Here is a 20,840-nt window from a genome sequence, read left to right as displayed (position 1 = left end):
ACATACTATCTGTTGTCTGCCTTTTAATCTAAACTAGAGACAACAAAACTTTTTTTTAAAGTGAATAAACTCCCACCCTGTAACAAGACACACACGTAATTGTGTTAAAGAATGCACACCTTTTTGTTTAAAATCTGAGCATTTAAAATGAAGCATGATTTTTTTAACAAAATGAAATATTATGTATAATTAATATGAAAGTCTGTTTGAACACACCATCGGGACAATTAAGACTTTAAAATCGCCTAGAAGCAGAAGGAAATGTGTTGAAACTACAATGGACTTTTATTAAACTGATGCTCTCCAGGTAGATTTATTACCAGAAGACTCTAACCATAAATTTCTCTTTCAATACTGTTAATAAATAACATCCAAAAAATTTTCGTTCATGGCTTCATCAAGGCATACGTCACACAGGAATTACGGAAAGAGAAGTTAAAGGCTGTCTTCTTGAACAATGGTTGGAGTACAAGTGAGCATGAGAGAGAAGGTGTGAGAAAGAAGTGCAGAGAATCAAGATTAATTTACACAGCCAAGTAATATGAATTGAAGGAAACATTTAAACTAATGGACAGCTCTTCTTTGCCATTCTGAGATGGTACTGTAAGAGAGAAGGCAAAGTGGTAGGAATGAGAACACTGTACGTTTTCTTAGAAGATTTAAAATTTTTATTGTAAAATTGTTTTAAAATCTACATAGCCATTTATGGAAAAGGCTAGTTTTTAACAGTACTACTGAATTGTTTTTTTTCAGATCTTCGTTTGTATATACGATGTCAAGGTTGTCTTATAAATTCTTAAGGAAAAAGAAAAAAACTCTTTTTTAGAAGGGTTTAGTTTTTTAGAACACTACAAATTTCTTTAATGGAAACATTTGTACTGTTTACAGTATTAGGAAACAATCTAATTAAAACACTGTATTAAAATTTTGAATGTCCACTTTGAACTTTAAAGTTACAAAATTATAAGGAGAAACATTTTTACAAAAATAAGAAAATATTTACAGAAAATAACACATCTGAATATTTTTCCCCTTAATATTATATCGTGACCATCTTCACTGTATTAAATTCTTCAAGAACATAATCTCAATAGTTATACAATATTTGCTTAGATGGCTGTATTGTAATTTACCTAACTTATTCTTCACTACTCTTTGAAAGACATTTGTGTACAGGCATCTTTATCTTCACCTATGATTATTTCTTCAGGATGATTCCTCATAAGTAGAATTACTACATCAAAAAGTTCAACCTTTCTGAAGACCTTTAATACAAACTGCCAAGTAGCCTCCAAAACATTATACCAAGTTAGTTTGCCACCAGTGCTCACTTCATGTTGCAGATATTTTTAAGCCCCTCTTACATTGGCTTTAGAAGCCTTTGCAAGGTACTCTCAGAGTGAACTTTTATCCACTTAATTTCTTGATCAGAATCTGATCTCCACAATTTTGTAGGGTTTATTCTTTTTTCATTCAAATTTCTATTTTTAAAACATTATTTTTGAAATAATCTATAAGCTTATGAGTCTTTAGTTATAAGTTCTAAAGTAATGTATATGGAATAATTTGTAAACGTTAATAAAATACTAAACAAATATAAGTTAATTTATAATTTTTTCTGAATTTCTGGTATGGTACTCCAAAACGGTCTCTAAGATCATGATAAGCTTTTAAGCTCTGTTTCATCCCAGTATTTGATTTATCATAATGTTCTTTCTTAAGGAAAAAGAAACTATGATAATGTAAATGAAATACATGCACACAAATATATTCTATCTGACTCTGTAAATATAACATGTATTTAATTTGAATAAAATACTTTCCAAAAGTTAGATCATGTTTAATCTATAGAGTAATACAAGGTATCTTTTAAGTTTTCACTTTTCCTTTCAGTGTCAATAATGTTAAGGATAAGGTACCAACAAGGCAGCTTAGAAAAGAAAAACATGTTAGTTAGGCTGTATGAAAAGAGAGAACTACTTATTAAAATGTGTTCATGCCTCGTAACTGGCTCAGTTTTTAAGGCTCATTCCATTTTCTCTAAAAAGTAGAGTGCTACTGCCAAATATAACAACTATTTCATTAACATCTTCCTTCATTCAAAAACGTTCATTTCTAAGATTACTTTTCCTATAATGATTCAAATAAGGTTTTGATTTAAACACTTGGTCTTAACCTGTGCTACATGGATAAAATGTAAAATATGTTAAAGCATTTATAAACTGCTGTAAAGTTATTTTGTTATCAGTTTTCCTTACAATTTCAATCGTTTCATCCTTAAAATTGCTTTCCAAAATGTGTGACCTCTTTCAGTTTTTGTATATTAAACAAATATCCACTGAGGGCTTGCTCTGACTACCACAAGCAGAAACCTGATGAAGAGCAGGGATCACTTGTTTGTACTCCCAGCACCTGGCAGTCTTTTGGAAACGACCTATATACTAAACACTAGGGCTACCAAGATAAGCGAAACACAATGTTAGCCTTAAGAAGCTCATGTTTAGCTACTGAATTACAACCATTTTACGACCTGTCTTCAGATAGGAACTCCTCCATTTTAAATATGAAAAATACCATCCAAAGTGGGGATTAACAGAAAAAAGAAAAGTGTTTCTAATGGAACTTACTTGCTGACTTCTTTATACTGGGCTATTTCCTCAATATAAAGAAGGTCATGCAACCGTGACTGATAGTTGGTCTTGGTCAATGATTTGTCTAAAACGGACTGGGTAAACAGCTGGTCAGCAGAGAGAGGAATTTGGTATCTGATAAGAAGGCTCTTCTCCAAATCAGTAGTTTCATTAGGTTCAAAATCTATAATAGTCTTAGAAGAAGAATCCCAACGCTTAGCTGTGGTTACTAGCTGTTGTTTTGCATGCATCAGGTATTCAAGATCTAGACGGGGGGGAAAAACACATTTATAAAGGAACAAAACATTAAAATTCTTAAATAAAACATTACACCTTTTGGTAAGAGAATTTTACATGCTAAAGCTAAAATTCTTAAAAACAGAATACAAAAATCCATATGACAGAGTATTTTCCCCATATCAGAAATATTTTGTCTAGCATAACAAAATAAAATAGGAATCCATGTGAAAAACATCTTTTTCACATCAGACTAAGACATACCAGAGATAGTTATTAACATTTAAAAAATACAGATTAATATTTAGAACTTAACTCTTCAGTCAAGAGAAATCTGACCTGCAGGAAGAAGATATGATAAATTCCTCCTAAGACAAAATCTATCAGGTGACAACCACATCCTCCTCCTACTACCAATACCTGCCCCATTAGAGAAAGAGAAGATCAGAAAACTGTAAAGGTTAAATGTTTTCTTATGTGGTGAAGCACAGTGAAACTCTCTGAAAGTCAACTTATGACAAACCAAACTCTTTTAGAAAATATTCATGGAAAACACTGCTAATTCCACATTAATGTGTAATACGATGTACCATTCAAATGCCATGTTAGAAAACTCCAGCTTAGCCTTACTTAAATTATACTGTGAGTAAGGCACAACGTCAAAATGAATGACTGTTCAAAGTCTGACATCTCTGGGGAAAAAAATGTAGCAAATACCAGCACAGGGCGAAATACATCATAACGTAAGTTCTGAGCACTGGGTAGATTCTCTCTATCTGCAACGCATATTACTTTTCTATTGGGGGAACATACATACACCTATAAATATGAAACTTAATAAAAGAAAAATAAGTTGCTTAACTGACTAATCAGGCCAAGGTCCAGTTTTAATATATAACATAACTAGAAAGATGATTTCACAACTCATTAAAATTTAAGGAAGAAATAATAAAAAGTTTAAACAGAGGTCAGTTAGTCTCCAAAATACAAAGACAAATTATCTTCTGCTATCTTTGAAATGCAAGCTAAATGCATAACTGCCATGCTTTGCTTAGGTAGAGATTTTACTACATTTAAATGTTATGTATAAATTATAAACATAGTCATCCACCAATAGAAATTTCTCAATCATAGAAAATGGCTTATCCTAATATCTTAATAAAGATTAAAATGTAAAGGCGCTAATTTAAATGTAAAAATGTAATAAAAAGGGGGGAAAAAAGTAAATGCCCTAATCTCTAACCTTTGCTCCTTGGCAACATAAATACAACTATAATCATCAAGCTATAAAGATGGTCTGCTCATTAAAAATTTGCCTTTTTAAAATACTCTGGATGGGACAATGATGGTCTGTTTTTGCAACAGCCTAACAAGTACAGTTGACCCTTGAACAACAAGGGCTTGAACTGTGCAGGTCTACTGATACATGGAGTTTTTCCAATAAATACTGTAAATGTATTTTCCTTATGATTTTCCTAGTAACATTTTCTTTTCTCTAGCTTACTTTAGTGTAAGAATAAAGTACATAATACAGTGTTTCCCCAAAAATAAGACCTAGCCGGACAATCAGCTCTAATGCGTCTTTTGGAGCAAAAATTAATATAGGACACGGTCTTATTTTACTATAATATAAGACCAGGTAAAGACCGGGTCTTATATTAATTTTTGCTCCAAAAGACGCATTAGAGGTGATTGTCCGGCTAGGTCTTATTTTGGGGGAAAACACGGTACATATACAAAATATATGTTAATTGACTGTGTTATCAGTAAGGCTTCTTCTGGTCAACAGCAGACTATTAGTAGTTTAAGTTTTGAGGGAGCCAAAACTTATACTTGGATTTTTGACTGTACAGGGAGTTGGAACCCCTAACCGCTGAATTGTTAAAGGGTCAACTGCAAAAGTTTCATAAAGTAATCACATTTTCTTCCTAAATCACTCTAAAATTGGGCCCTGCCTATTCATTCACTAGATCATAGCTATAAAAAAATTATTCAAATTACACAAATACCTATACTCCTAAAATACATTATACTATCACTGAAAATCAGATGGTAATTATTATCAAAATAACAAGGATGTATATAATTTTCTTGTTTAATTCAAGTCAAAAAAGAAACAGCAAGGGTACAGTGACAAACCAAATAACCAACTCGTTTTTAAAAACTACTCTATGTAATTAAGAATCTATACAATATGTAATGAAAGGATGTCTAACTACTCTTTTGGAGTGGGGGAACTGTATTTCATAATTTTATTTTAAATAACAAATTGATTCAGACTATGCCTAGATCAATATTATGTTCATATTCTTTAAAAAGTCACTACTGTGTTTCCCTGAAAATAAGACCTAACCGGAAAATAAGCCCTCGCAGGATTTTTCAGGAGCCCTAATGTGTCTTTTGGAGCACAACTTAATATAACACCTGGTCTTATTTTCGGGGAAACACAGTAGTTATTCCTGAGATTTAAGTAACTGGGATAATAATGGACCTAAAACAGTACGGCTTTCCTTTAAAAAAGCTTTTTGTATCACCTATTTAATATGCAAAGCAGATTACACAGAAAGTCATTCTACTCTGGGCTAGATGTACGTGTTCAGGCTTTTTGAGAAACAGTAATTTTTTCTTATTTTACCTATGTAGTGCCATGATTCCCACTCTGATTTTAGGAAATTCTTAAAATTAGTGTCTTTAAGCAGATAACAATTTCAAAACAATTCCCAAGCAATGGTAAATTTTATTCCATTTATTCTTTAAATGACTACAAACATTGTACAGGGGAAGGGAGAGCTGGGGGAACAGAAAAAAGAATCTTGAAAAATCTCCATGTATGCCAACATCAAAAAGTCTACCAATTACTGACCTCCGTCATTAACTCAGATGTCAAAAAATGAACTGTGGCCAGTGACTACTAAGGATACATTTTGCAAAAACCACCTCTGCTTTCCCCATTTCATCTGAACTTGAGACAAACTCCTGCCTCCAATCCTCTCATTTGTAAGAAACAGCTTATTAAACCAGTTTTATTACCCATCTAACTTATAGTGTTTAAAGGTCATTGGGTTTTAAGAGTTCCTCTTTAAATAGAGGAGGGAGACAAGGTTCCCCCATGGGACTGGACATTACTACTACTAGGGCTCGTTTCACCCTCACCAGCAGCACAAGCTTATCTGCTAACATCTAACCCAGACATGTACTACTCAGGGCAGCCTGAGTCAGTTCATCCTTGGTAAGGGCTTTTCATCACCTAGATTAGGCTAAAATAAGAAACACTCTGGAAAAGATACAAAGTGAACAGGTTAGGGTCAATATTCATAAAAGCATGTAGGGAGAGTTTAACAGGTGACTTATCAACCAACTCCTGTAAAAATAAATCTGAAAGCAAACCTGACAGAAATTATACAACTACGGAATTTGTGACCCTGAGATGTGGTAGGTAGAAGCTATAAACATATTTTAAGAGAAATTCATAAGAAAAAAAGTAAAAGAAAAATCAGGCATAATTAAAATATACCTAATTTTTTAAAGATAACATAAGGGGAGAGCTGCTGTCAAAAATAGAATTCAAGGTTGGAATAACTAGTCTGACATAAGATGCTTCCCAACTCCCCTTGCCCTCTGATTACTGAGAATAGCAGTGCTCTCATTTCAGCCACATAGTTACTATTCTAATAAAGCATCCAAAGGGTTGGTTTGTTTTTTCTTGAAGTATATAGTACAGCAGACTTGAAAATTATCCTTAATGGGACCTGGAGAATGATTAAGAAGAAAGTAAGGAGGAAAAAAAAAATCCAGTGTTCTATGTACCCAGCACAAGGGCTGACACAAAAGAGGCATGCAATAAATGCATGTTAATTATACAACTACGGAATTATACAACTACAGAATTATACAACTACGGAAAACACGGAATTTATTAAAAACAGCCATGTTTATCTAGGGCTTAAAAAGAATGAGATGAAATGATTCCTAATTTCAAAAGCAGATACCACATTCTTATCCTTAGAAAACCTTTTGGTCTATGGCTTTACAAATCTTGCATGCCCAAATTAACAATAAAATAAAATCCACAAGTTATCCCAAACTACCATTTCAGTAATCCATTTTGACATCATTCTTTTCACCAAAACTGCTACCGTGTTTCTCAGAAAATGAGACCTACCCCGAAAATAAGCCCTAGTTGAGATCTCAGCCAGACGAACGCATTTAGTACCATGTTTCCCCGAAAATAAGACCTAGCCGGACCATCAGCTCTCATGCGTCTTTTTGAGCAAAAATTAATGTAAGACCCGGTCTTATTTTACTATAATATAAGACTGGGTCTAATATAATATAATATAAAATAACATAACACTGGGTCTTATATTAATTTTTGCTCCAAAAGACACATTGGAGCTGATTGTCCGGCTAGGTCTTATTTTCGGGGAAACACAGTAAATCATGTACTTAATTTACAAACTACTTGGGCAGTTGGATATCACTTCTAAGTCATACTAAATTTTAATGTTAACATTTGCTGCTAGATTCAAAGTACAGAAATGTGTACTACCAAGTTTTCAAATTTAAACATGAGAATTAATTTCAACATGTAGCTTTCAGATATTCAAAGCAGAATTCCCAATCAATTTTGCCAAGAAAAACTTTCCATGATTCAAAGTGTATAATGCAGTTTGTTTTCTAAGCACAGAGGAAATTCACTAATTTCCTTCTTTTGTAGATGTCTTTTGCCACACACTTTTGAGAGGCACATCTTTAATTAAAAAAAAAAAAAAATTAGTACATACAGTATCCTTTACTGAACCTGAACCTCACCAACAAGGGAAAAACACTGAAAAAGGCAAAGTTAAAGTTATACATATTTCCCAAGGAGTTTGCAGGATTGCATATAATGACTAGTGGAAAGAACATTCACTCATGACCTGCAAACAGAAAAGGTGTGGATGCTTTAGATATCATGAAAATAATGGGGGGGCGGGGAAACAAACAAACCTGGGGTTTTTTTCCTAATTCAAATTTGAATGACTCAAGTAGGATTTTTAGTTCAATAATGAACAATAAATTAGAAAAAGAAATGTCTGTTACAGAACTTGATTTTAAGTTTCAAGAAGTGATGTACTAAATGTAACTAAGTTCCACGATCAAATCAGTTTGACAGATACTGAGCCTTTACTGCAGTGCCCTGTGAATCTCTAAGAGGGAAATAAAGCATGCACCATTTCCAAATGTACTTGGACATGGAACTCTTTACCTATTATTAATATATCTATCACCTATTAATTTCTGTGGAACACAGAAATTGGATACATTGAACTAATAGATGACCTACCATGGTCCAAATTTATAACTTTATGGAAGAGAAATATAAGTCCCCAACGTTAATTTAAGGATAAAATCTTAAACAACCAACAGCCAATCAAGTGGAAGAAGTGATAAAGATATTTCCTATTCAAATTCTAGTTTCACACCATCACTATATTCCTGTGTGTGTAGAAACCAAATTGTATTATGATATAATTTGTACTACTATAAAAGTTGTATGGAAACATGATAAAGCCCAGACCTAATTCAATTCCCCAAGTCCCAACTGCATTTGGCTAATTTGTACCTGAAATGACACTGTTCTCCTAATTCTAGGCCAAGGAAGACCAGATAATGAACTGGCTGAGGCTGGAGGTGAAAGTAGCCAGACTGTCACATTGTCACCATTTAACAAATAAGTTCTCTGGCTTTCAATGTCTCTGAATGTTATCCACACAAGTATTCCAGGAAAAGATACAAATGAGACTGAAATTTTATACTATTTGTTTTATTGTTTCAGAATGTTTTATAAAATTGTGATTTCACATAAACAAATCTTTTCTCCTCGATTTTTTTGCTGACAAGCACTCTGCTATAACAACCAAAAATACTAGCACTAAGATAGAAGCAAGAAACAAACGTTATACTGTTTATATACTGCTTTCATTTCTCCAAACTTCTGTTGGGACACTGTACCCAGTCATATTGAAACAAATATAGGCACACAAGAAAAAATTTAAGAACTTAACAAAAACATCCAGACATTCAAGGACATCAATTTTAAGAGTAGAGAAAATAGCAGCCAAAGATAGAACTAAAAATTATCGCAACAGGTCAGTTAATTTAAACAACAACAAAATAATCAACCAAATATCATCTAGCTTGCCTAAACCTAGATTTAAGTTTTCCTTTCTACAGTGTTCAAAATCTCACATCATAAAATATGTTTTTGTACATTTTATGTTATTCTCTTGTACTATTTTTCTTGTCCTTGAAAAGCAGATTTCACTATGTGATAGTGTTTTAACGTTTCCGAATTAGTTCAAGAAAATGCTTAATTTTTTCAATTATTTTCTATAACATAACTACATAGAAGTAAAACCTTGTTTTTAAAAAAAATAGGCAAAGATACCAAACTACAAAGAGGTCACTTAAAAAAAAAGAATATAGTATTATAAAAAAGGGGAAGGATATATATAGTATTGGTTCCCAAAGGGAAACTATCCTTCACTGTATTAATTCCCCCTACCATATCTGAATGAAATATAAAACTTATTACATTTTCAAACTGATACATTAGAAACATCAAAGATGAGACTATTTCTTCCAGTTATCGCACTCAAATCATCAGTGTTTGGACAACTCTTTGATCGCCCGTATTGCATTATACGACCTGTAGGTGTTGAGGCCTTCATGATTTGGTTCTTCGTTTCTGCATTTTAGTCCCTCTGCTAACACAAGTCTTGGTCCTCATTAAAAAAAACAAAAAAAATCCTCCTTCTCTCTTCCCTACTTTCTTCATTCTGTTTATCAGCCAGAAATTATGGCTAATGATAAAAATAATAAGTTCTATTTACTGAATGCCTACTAAATGCAAGATACTATGCAAGGCTTGCTTCTAGTTCTCACGATAATTCAGTAAGACAGATATTAGCCCCATTTTACAAATGTTCCCACGCGAAGCTCAGAGATGTTAAGTACTCTGTCCAGTGTCACCCAGGCAATAAGGAGAAAATCAGGATTCGAATCCAATTCTATTTCACTCTGAAATGTGTCCACTGCTCTTTTTCTCCACTGCAAAAGTAGAACATAACTGAGGCAAAAGTTGCCAAAATACTCTCAATGTCTCACGCCCAGGACGGTGCCCTGAAATCCTAATCACCACCTTCTCTCATTATCACCTATTTTAATAGCATCATTTTTCTCCTACTTTTTATTGCAGACATTTAACACTTTATATTATTAAGTAGGCTTTTATTAACCGGTACAGATTCTTGATGACACTTACAAACTATTTCTATGGGAAATGAGTCATGAGTTACAAACCACCAATCTTTTAAGTTAACTTAAAAGCAAACTTTAAAAATATAACCCACATGAAAAAATAAATAATAAATAAATAAATAATGCAGCCCACATGTAACCCAAGAGCATCTTTTCAGAGTTCTATTTGAGAGGGGGAAATGCACGTGGGTCTCTCTTTATGTTTTAAATCTTCTTTTGATTGAAAAAGAGTGCTTCCTAGTAGTTCTCAAGTTCTAGTGTCCAAAAGTAACTTAATAGTGTAGGGATAGGCAAAGCACAGCAGCCAAGACAAATTCAGCCTACGGTTGTTTTTGAAAATAAAGTTTTATTGTAACATAGTCATGCCCGTTCATTTACATATTGTCTATGGCTGCTGTCTCACTACAATGCAACAGCGACCATATGTCCTGTAACACACAAAGTATTTACTATCTGGCCCTTTACAGAAAAAATTTGCCAACTAACTTCTTGACTAGTAAATGTAAACCAAATATTTGTATTTTGTCAATTATCATATCTATTTGGCTACGGGAGCTAACATTTTGATTCCAAAGAAAACTAAGACAACAAAAAGAATACAACAATAAAAACAAGTAAAAGAAATAAAGTAAGTGAGAAATAAGGGTAAAATGAAGTTTGGGTAATAATATTAGCACATGTACAAGAAAGCAATGCCTAATTGTTCAACTTGGGCACAAATGTTGCTTTAACCTTACTAGCAGCTAAAGTAAACAGACAGAATACTTCCACCTGTTCACTACGTCCAAAAAATTCAATCCTAGCATGTGCAAGCATGAAAGAAAAAGTTTATGTCCTTATAAACAGGACAGTGTGGTACATGGTAAAAAAACATCTTCCCCACATGGTGACTTATAGTCAATACAAAAGCAAATTTCATATACGCTGCTATGTGAAGTATTTGTTAAATAAATATTTACTGTTTGTTAAATAAAATAAAGCATCTATAAATCCAACCAAGATCCAAAGAAATATAGGCTAACGTGACCTTTCCTTGTCCTTTTGGATTTTGGCATAAAATGTAGGTACAGGCAGTAATACAACAATGTACAAAGAAATTCCTCTTCTACAGGTGTTTACACGTTGAAACCAGGGACTTCTTCCCAAGGACACAGAACAATCCTCTTAAAGCTGTCTTGGTCTCCTTTACACTAGTAAATGTACAAAACTAACTTATGAAAGCTTATATTTAGGACTTTTGGTTCAGAGATAATGTACTAATATCAGCAAAGTTAACTTTGGACATGGAAATAGACAGGAAATAGACATCGCAGGTGAATTCACAATTATCATTAAAATTATATTCTACCCAAATTAATATTAAAAAGTTTTACTGTGCTAAAATGATCTCCCTTTAAAAATACAGTTGGTAGACCAAAACAGACCTGATCATCTACTCATACAAGTTTGGGGAACCTCAAAGTGAGCTTTGCCTGATGACTGTATAAAGAGAACACGGCATAATGTGAACCATTCTAATCCCATTACACAGTAAATCAGTCGATTAATTTGGGATTTTTTCCTTATTATTGCCTCCCTATCCATGGAATATTTAGGGGCCAATACATATCTTTTAATGTCGTTATGATAGTGCCTTTTAATACATCGTATCAGGGGAAAAAAGTCTAAATATTACCTTCTGTAGAAGCTGCATCAATCATTACTCTTTGCATGAGTACTGGTTCCAATCCAAAGTCGAAAACTATGGTTTGGCGAAAAGTTCCAAATATTTCTGTGTTAAATGCTATCCCGACTTTATACACGTAATGATCTAATCCATTTTGGGCCATCTTTCCTCCTATCCATTCTTGACAGTTTTCTGGGACTTCTTGTGATACCTGGGTAGTACTATCTCCGGCAGATATTGCAATGATACTAAAATGAGGACGATGAGCATCATAAAGCAATGCTACGCGATACAGCATTCTTGCAGGCTACAAGGAAGTTAAAATAATTCATTGAGTACACGGGGATGAAAAATCCAATTGTAATTGGGCTCTTCAACGAAAATATTTCCATCAAGGACTTCTACTTTCCCATGCTTCTAAGATACTATGTCAAAAATACAAATTGTGCTTATAAGCCATTTAAGAAGAAAAAAAATCAGAGTGGTTTAAAAAGTTAGTTGTTAAAATGATATATTTATGATGTCAATTACACCTCAGTAAAGCTGAAATTTTAAAAATTATATATTTATGCTGCATCACTAGCTTCCCTGCTCTTTCTGTGATACGTTCACCTTTCCTTGTGGCAAAGGCTATTACCCTACATACCACTGACCTCTAACTTTCCAACTTTCCTTGGCCTAAAAAAGTTTTATCTAGCCTCAAGTAGGAAGTCTTCATAGGAGGGCAGTTACCCCTGAAGGCACTGGATTGGGTTCAAGGCCGATGCTAAATGTTCCCAGATTTTTCATCCCAAGATGCGGATGGTACAGTGGAAGGAACACCACCAAAAAAAAGTACATAAAACTTTTCCACTGCACATATTCACAGAAATTTTTACTTTGTTTCATTCTTAAACTTTGAATATTTATAATTCAACGTGGGAAGCACTGCAGAAAATGTCTCACATTAAAAACCCATTCTTACAGAATTTGTGATTTCATCAAATCAAATATAAAAACAAGTTGTCATTGTTTAAGTATCTTAGAACTGCCAGATTAAACAATTCAATTTTTAAATAGTGAATCATGAGCCATGAACCCCATCCTATGTCCCAAGTTTGGAAGACAACAGATCAAAGACATCTTTACCAAATAAACAAATAAGCAAGCATCTGAAATAAACACCTACTCAAAATCTAAGAAGACAATTGTACCTTTAATGATTAAACTACAGAAATACATTTTAGCACAACATAGAACCTGCATTAAAATGTACCTAGATTAAAACGTTTTCAATGCTCTTTTAGCGCAGATTTAAAGGTCCAGAAAAGCTTTAAGAAAATTAAAAAACAATTTACATGATTTGGCTAGCACAACATTCATACCTTACACGTGAGAGCAAAGGTCCACGTCTGGTGAGACTTTTTGGTGTTGACAGTAACCGACAGATCTGGGTTATGCTCTACTTTTACTCCTTCTATACGTTCACTAAGCTGAAAATAGAGCGCAGTTAACATTCTGTGTTGATTCCTACAAGCACATACAAAACTTCTGGCATGGTAAATAAATGTCAACAGTAAAGATGTTAAGAGAACTGTTTACAAATGTATTTTATACATTAATTTTCAGTTATTTGTATAAGAACAAAATATAATAAAGCTAAAACAAGAGACACAAGAAAATTAACAACAAAAAATGGCAGTGAAAACTCAAAATGAAGATAAATTAGTATACCTGCAAATCTCCAAACAAATGGCTTAGTTCTCTGCTCTTTACTTTAGTCAATGGGTCTACTTTTGCTATGAAAAACTCAATTAAGAATCAAGTTCTTCATATAGATAACGAAATAAACCAAAATATAGCACAAAATAAAGTCAAAATTCAAACAAGGTCATTGTTTAAAACAAACAAACAAAAAAATGCAGTTTATTTTCCTCACCACTTTCTCAGGAGATAATGAATTCATCCACTTTTCTATCAAGGTTTCCATGTAACTGCCTGAGAGCTGTTTATTCTCATTTTGCTGTTTCAATTTTATCAACCGTGAAGCATATCTTTTCTGCCATTCTGCTAGTTCTTCCTGGGAATGTGCTGAAGTACACTGGGCACCATACCTACAGATTCCTTGCTCTAAAAATCTAAGTAGAATAGGAAAGACTGTTTTATCATATACTTTGTTGGACCACTTAAAAGATAAACTTCCAGCATTTGCCCTCTGACTCTTCCATAACAAAAACAAAACTCAGTCTCCTGAAAGGCCACATTTATCATACTGTCTTGCACAGAGGAGGAAGAGGTTTAGAGAACATTTACAACAGTTAATCAAAACAGCAACTCCCCAAATTCACTAACCTCCTTCTTTGGAATAAGCGGGTATTAAAGCAGAACATAATCATAACCACCCCCCACCCACAAAAACCACCATTGAAAAGATAGCCTCCTTCGTGGTATCACAACTCTATTAGACAATTTCTCTTAGAGCATAATTTTTTTAATGCAACACTGACATCAAGTGGATTTGTTTGTCAAACACAGGTATGTCCTACTTCCCAAAATGATATGACCTAAAGAAAATTTTCCACATACCAGGAATTTCATTCTGAAAAAAATTTTAATATATCATTAAATTATCATTTTAAGACTTGCGCTTTTCACCTTCAAATGTAGTGCCTTTACTCTTTTCTATATTACTATTACCTACATTTCATTAAAACTATTGGACTATATTTATTTGAAGTTTTAAACAAAGAATAAAAGTTTTATATTATAATCACAATTCAATAGTCAGATTAAATCCTTCAATGCGTAAATTCATAAATCATAAAGTTTCATTTTAAAGGTTACAGAGTTAATGGTTTTTCAGTGTTGCTGACTCAGAAAATTCAATTAATTCAATGGTCCAAAACAAATAAAAATGTAAGATTTTGATCATTAATTTTTTGTTTTAAATACTCTGCAAAATTATGGATCCAATCAGTTTCTAAACAATTGAAACATAAAAAATCAACAGATCTGAGAAAAAAGGAAAATTAAATTATAAATAGCAAAATGGAAACAAGAAGATGTTATATCATAGACAATTTGTCAACTGGAAAAATATGGATAGTAAGAAATACAAAATGAACCACAGCACAATTTAAATTATCAAATGGCTCACCCTGTTGGAAAAGATGAGTGTATATAAGATTTTCTAGATGCTACACAAAGCACTTGAACTTAAATATACTATTAAGTGTGCTTATGCTTCATAAGACATTTAAAATCATGTATTTATTTCTCTTAAGTATGTCTTAATGAGCCAAATATTTCTTTGTCTTTCTACTGCTTTGTTTTTAATTATTTCCCTAGAAGTTGAAGGTATAACATTCTCATTTAGACTACAAATTTTCTTACATTTCCTTTGTATAATAAGATTGTGGTCTAGATGTCACAAGGATTTTCAAAATTCACTACTTAGTTTATTTCTATTACAAAATCAAATCTGATGTCTTAACTATTTAATCATCAAAACTACATATCAAATTTCCCTCATTATCAAAAGCAATCTAGAGTAATGACATTTTATATCTAAAATCCTACTAGTTACTAGCTCTTATAAAAAGAACTGAAGTTCTCTTTTCTAAATGTTAACCAAATATAAATGACTTGTAAATTATATATAGGGATTACATGAAGATAACAGATTATTTCTTAAAAGTTATTAAAATATTTTAGCATTTCTTCATCTACTTTACCCTCTACGTCAGTTTATACAAAGTCATTTCAATTTCAATCACAATAATTTAGGTAAATTTCACATTAGCAGAGACCAGCAATTAAATTCAGTCATAATAATCCAACTGGTATTATCAGAGACTTATAAACAAAGTCTTAACAATCTCCATTTAGATCATTGTTGTTTATAACTAAAAGAAGGCTTATCACAGCTTTGACTTTCATTATTTAATGATAATGACCACTATGGCTTCAATGTTTCAATTTGAAAATATACCATTTTACTCAATCATTATACTTCTTTCACATAGTATTATCTTCTTGTAAAAAGTGAAGGAAAATTAACTACCCTTTGAAAAAAGGCATGTCATTGGTTTAAAAAAAATTACGTTACCTTTTACACAAAGTATATTCCTCGCTGCTTGTGATTCCCCTAGGTGGTGGGCGGAAATGCCAACCATTACAAGATCCTAGAGAGTAATCAGGACATAGTCTTATCATTTGAGGCTTGCTGATAATTCTGATATTTTAATGTGTAAGAAATTCTATAAACCCTCCACATACATCATCCCAGATTATGTAAAAAGGACATGACATACTTGCCTCTATCAAAAAAGTAATCTACCAATCAAATGAGTTGAATCAATTAACCCTAAATCACTGAAGAAGCAATTACCCAGCCGCTAACTCAAATCTATGACCCTGACTCTATCCTAGCAACTGATGGGCATATTTCCAGTGCAGTACCTTCCATAACAGCCAAAGGGGGGATGCTGGCATGCTTGTCATTTCTTAAGTATGAGATGTGTCTCTACTAGGAATTACTACAAGAATGAGAAAATTATGTCTCCTGGAAGGAAATTTTGTAGAACAAATTCCAATAATGCATATTCAGTGAGAAGTTCCACATTACCACCCATGTTCCTTAGGGTTTGTCTGACACATGTCACTATACAAAGTAATCCTTTTATATCATTAAAATAAAGTTCAAAAAAATTGAGTTCTGAGATAGGAGCTAAAAAAAAATTAACGTTTGTTTACTTCTGAATACAATGCACTTTGACTTGTTTACATAAAAGGTTCCATACAAACCTGGGAAAATAAAATAAGGCTTAAGAGGGAAAAGGCTAGAGCTACAAAGGCTGAGCAGCTAGAAGTTTTCAAGGACCTTATTTTCTATTTCCTCACAAGTCACTGCGCTCCACCAAAAAAAGATATTCAGCCAGGTTGAATTTACAACTGTGTTTTATTCCTTACTAGCTGTGTCCAGGAAAATGACTGAATCTTAATAAATGTTTCATCGCCCATCAAAAAGATGGTGAAGAGCTCTAACAAGTCAGTACATATTTTTGTGAAAGCCACTACCACAGTACACAGTATCTAGCAAGCACTCCATGAATGTTGATCTCTATTCCTTTTCCTCTAACAAGAGAAGAGGAGATTGTGGATTTTAATAGTGGCAGGAATAACTCAGTTTACAGATCAGAACTTCCAAAAAGTAATAACTGTACTAGCCTGGGATAGAGAGAGGAGAAGGCCCCCTCTTTAAGGATTACTAAGAATGAGTTTTAAATTTAGAACTACCTGCAGGTAAGAAAATGAAATAGATGACCTCTGGAGTAACCTCCATTACTCCATTATTCTATGAAAAGGGACCAGTGAATAAATTGCTTTCATCTACACCTATTTCTTAAAATTAAAATTTTATATCCTCACCTCCACCACCACTTACATGTACTGTAACTCAGTAAATGTCCTCCCAATAATCAATACAACAGCGATGCCCAGAATCACAACTACCAGAAGTGATGGAGTTTGGGACTTACCCTCTTCGAAGTCTTCCAGGTGACATCCAGAGAGGACATGACTAGTTGCTGTCTGCAATTTTTCAAATGAAAGATATTTTTATAATAAGAAATATCCAGTTGATGTTGAATTAAATTTGGACATTTTCAACATTTTTTAAAAGGTTGAGTTTGAATATTTAGAAATTTTTAACAAACATTAATATTTCAAATGATATTTTTTGCTCTATATTAAACTATATTTAAATATGGAAAAGTACCTGTGTGGCCCTCATTAATAAAACTGATAGAGATTTCCAACATAAAAACTACCTGTTAGCAGAGGAGAAAGCTGTTTGTAGAAAATGTTTAAAGGTAAATGTATTTAGTCACTGCCATGTGGGGTAAGAGGTAACAGTTGGGGCAAACATCAGATTAACCAAAAAGCTTGGGAGGAAAGACTAGGCAATGATATGCTTAAGGAAATAAGCTCACACATATTCCTAGGAACCTAAATACCACACACATGCCCTGGGCACATGCTCAGGAAAGACCTGAGAAGACCCTAAACTCTCACTTCTGGCTGACCTTTAGGCAGCATTATTGATAATAGCCTTCAAGTGGGAACAACACAAATATCCATCAACTGGAAAACACTAAACAACACTGTATATCCATACAATGGAATATTATCCAGCCATAAACAGGAATGATGTACTGATACATGCCACAACATGGACAAACATTGAAAACATTACACTGCGTGAAAGACACCAGGCCCCAAGGCCACATGTTGTATGATTTATAGGAAATTTATAGGAAATGACAGACTAGGAAAATCAGTAAAGACAGAAAGCAGATAAGTAGTTGCCAGGGGCCGGGGGTACGAGGGTGTAGGCAGTGACTGCTTATGAGCATCGGGTTTCTTTTTGAGACGATGGAATGTTCTGAATTTATATAATGCTGATGATTGCACAGCATTGTACTACATGTACTAAAAGCCATGGTATCTACACTTCAAAATGCTTAAAATGGTGACTTTTATGTCATGTGAATTTTACCTGAATAAAAAGTAAAAAAAAAAAAAGAAAACAACAACAAAACTGCCTGCCAGCAAAAGAAAAGACATCTAAGTCTCCAGTCCTGAACCCAACGGAGTAGCACTTTCCATCCATTTATTCATTTCACTCTCCTCTTCTTACCACCTAGAGAATGACCAACTAGCAGGGGGCTGTTATCAAGTGCAATGCCACCACTTGGGGGCCTGGGAGCATATCTTACCAAGGAGGTCCCCCTCACTCTGGGATGAGCCCTTCTCCCACAATGGAGACCATGGCTGGAGACCCCTCACTCTCACTTCGAGGTTTCCTTGACTTCCTTGGTACATATCTTACCCTGTGCGTAAATGCCCAATCCGTCCCTCTGGCCCTAACTTCACTCTAAGCTTCATACCCCCAATTCCAACCGAGTGCCAGCCATAGCACTTTTTATTAACTATTCTACAGCATTTTACATGCTGCATCACTGTCAAGCATGTACAGATTGGCCTGCAACTGCCCTCTTGCATTCCTGCCCCTCAAGAGGATCTAGCATATAATGGGTACTCAGTAAATGTCAGATGCAGGCTGATCACCCAAGTATTTCAAACATAATATGTCCAAAACAAAATTCATCAGCTTTACGCCAAATTTCATCCTCCTTCAATGCTCATCTCAAGTTAACGAATTCATCTTCCCAAAGAGAGCCAGACTGAAATTCTTGAACCATCTTGAACTCTCCCTCTTCTTTCTTGCTTTGAGTATTGTCCCAATCCTGCCCAACCAGGTCTAGAATAGCTCTCAGATTCTCTACACGCACTGCCACAGTCCTAGGTAAGGCCCTTGTTACTGCTTGTCTCATCTACCCCTGAACGAACAGACGGCCAATCTTACCTCGTACCAAGTCACCTCCGGGTATTTACTCAGCTGCCCCCATCCTTTAACCTCAGTTCCCACACTCCTGCCTCCCTGGTTTCCCCACAGAGTGTTCATCTCTCCTTTCTCTGCCTGTATTTCCACTACAGCACTTAGTAACCACAGGCTGCCCTGTGAGGACATTAGCTATATGCATCTCAGACTGACCCACCAGAATGTTTTTCATGAATATTTCAGCTTTCCAAATCCTGCAGAACCTTGAACGGCACAGGTACAGAGTAAATCCCGAACTGAATCGAAGGAAGAAACAGTATCCCAAGGCGAAATTTGGAGTGTCTTGTACCACAGAAAAAAATATCATAAATGCTAACTGGGTATAACAACAATACCACTATAGTTTATATGTTGTTGATTAAATTGGACCTTTCAGGATGGGCTAGAACTAAACTGTTGTAATAACTCTTTCTACTGGAAAATGTCTTCTGATTCTCAAACCACTTACTAATAAGTTTTTAAAAACAACCCGATCTTTTGTAAAGTGAGGACTAAATATCAGAATACATAAGCTAACAAATCAGTTGTAATTGTTCACATTACAAGGATGCTATGCTCACAAAAAGATACATTAAAATATCTCTCTAAATTGTACAAGCAAGTGCTAAGTGCCAAAGTCCCACACTAGCTCTTAAAATATGATTCCATCTACACAAAATGTATAAATACAAAAGCTAAATCTTGACTTCAAGTATGAATTTAAAACATTCCCTCTAAAAAATTTATAAGAATAGGGGCCGGCCCAGTGCCTCAGGCAGTTAGAGCTCCATGCTCCTAACTCCGAAGGCTGCCGGTTCGATTCCCACATGGGCCAGTAGGCTCTCAACCACAAGGCTGCCAGTTCGATTCCTCAAGTCCCGCCAGGGATGGTGGGCTCCGCCCCCTGCAACTAAGATTGAACACAGCACCTTGAGCTGAGCTGCTGCTGAGCTCCCGGATGGCTCAATTGGTTGGAATGCATCCTCACAACCACAAGGTTGCCGGTTCGACTCCGGCAAGGGATGGTGGGCTGTGCCCCCTCCTGCAACTAGCAACGGCAACTGGACCTGGAGCTGAGCTGCGCCCTCCACAACTAAGACTGAAAGGACAACAACTTGACTTGGAAAAAAGGCCTGGAAGTACACACTGTTCCCCAATACAGTCCTGTTCCCCTTCCCCAATAAAAAATCTTTTAAAAAAAAATTTAAAGAAAGACATAAAAGTACAGTTTCAACGAAGAGCCCCAGAGTAAGCTGAAATCTGTATTTTACTATGAACAGAGTTAAATAAATGCATGATCTTTACTGCATAGAAAAAAAAATTTATCAGACTGTATGATTAAAAATTACAATTATCGAAGGAAATCACCTCAACATAATAAAGGTTATACTATATGACAGACCCTCATCTAACATCATACTTAATGGTGAAAAATTGAATGCTTCTCCTCTAAGATCAGGAAGAAGACAAGCATGCCCCCTCTCACCACTGTTATCCAACATAGTGTTGGAAGTCCTAGCCACAGCAATCAGGCAAGAGAAAGAAATAAAAGGCATCCAAACTGGAAATGAAGAGGTCAAAC

The 20,840-nt window shown here is 34.4% G+C and overlaps 1 protein-coding gene across 10 annotated transcripts in view; it reads right to left on the bottom strand.

The window, feature by feature from the left end:
* HELZ (helicase with zinc finger) overlaps positions 1–20,840 on the bottom strand; it is a 137,470-nt gene that overhangs the window by 76,623 nt on the left and 40,007 nt on the right. For all 10 annotated transcript variants that reach the window (XM_081027344.1, XM_081027339.1, XM_081027341.1 and 7 more), the window contains 6 exons: positions 17,355–17,406; positions 15,923–15,998; positions 13,754–13,952; positions 13,200–13,307; positions 11,845–12,142; positions 2,628–2,895 (listed from right to left, as the gene is read on the bottom strand). In XM_081027344.1, the coding sequence (XP_080883470.1) occupies positions 2,628–2,895; positions 11,845–12,142; positions 13,200–13,307; positions 13,754–13,952; positions 15,923–15,998; positions 17,355–17,406 (1,001 nt within the window). The remainder of the gene's footprint in view (positions 1–2,627; positions 2,896–11,844; positions 12,143–13,199; positions 13,308–13,753; positions 13,953–15,922; positions 15,999–17,354; positions 17,407–20,840) is intronic.

This window comes from Rhinolophus hipposideros (genome assembly GCF_964194185.1).
Source record: "Rhinolophus hipposideros genome assembly, chromosome: 20".
NCBI classification, from domain to species: Eukaryota; Metazoa; Chordata; class Mammalia; order Chiroptera; family Rhinolophidae; genus Rhinolophus; species Rhinolophus hipposideros.
This window is presented reverse-complemented; position numbering and strand designations above follow the sequence as displayed.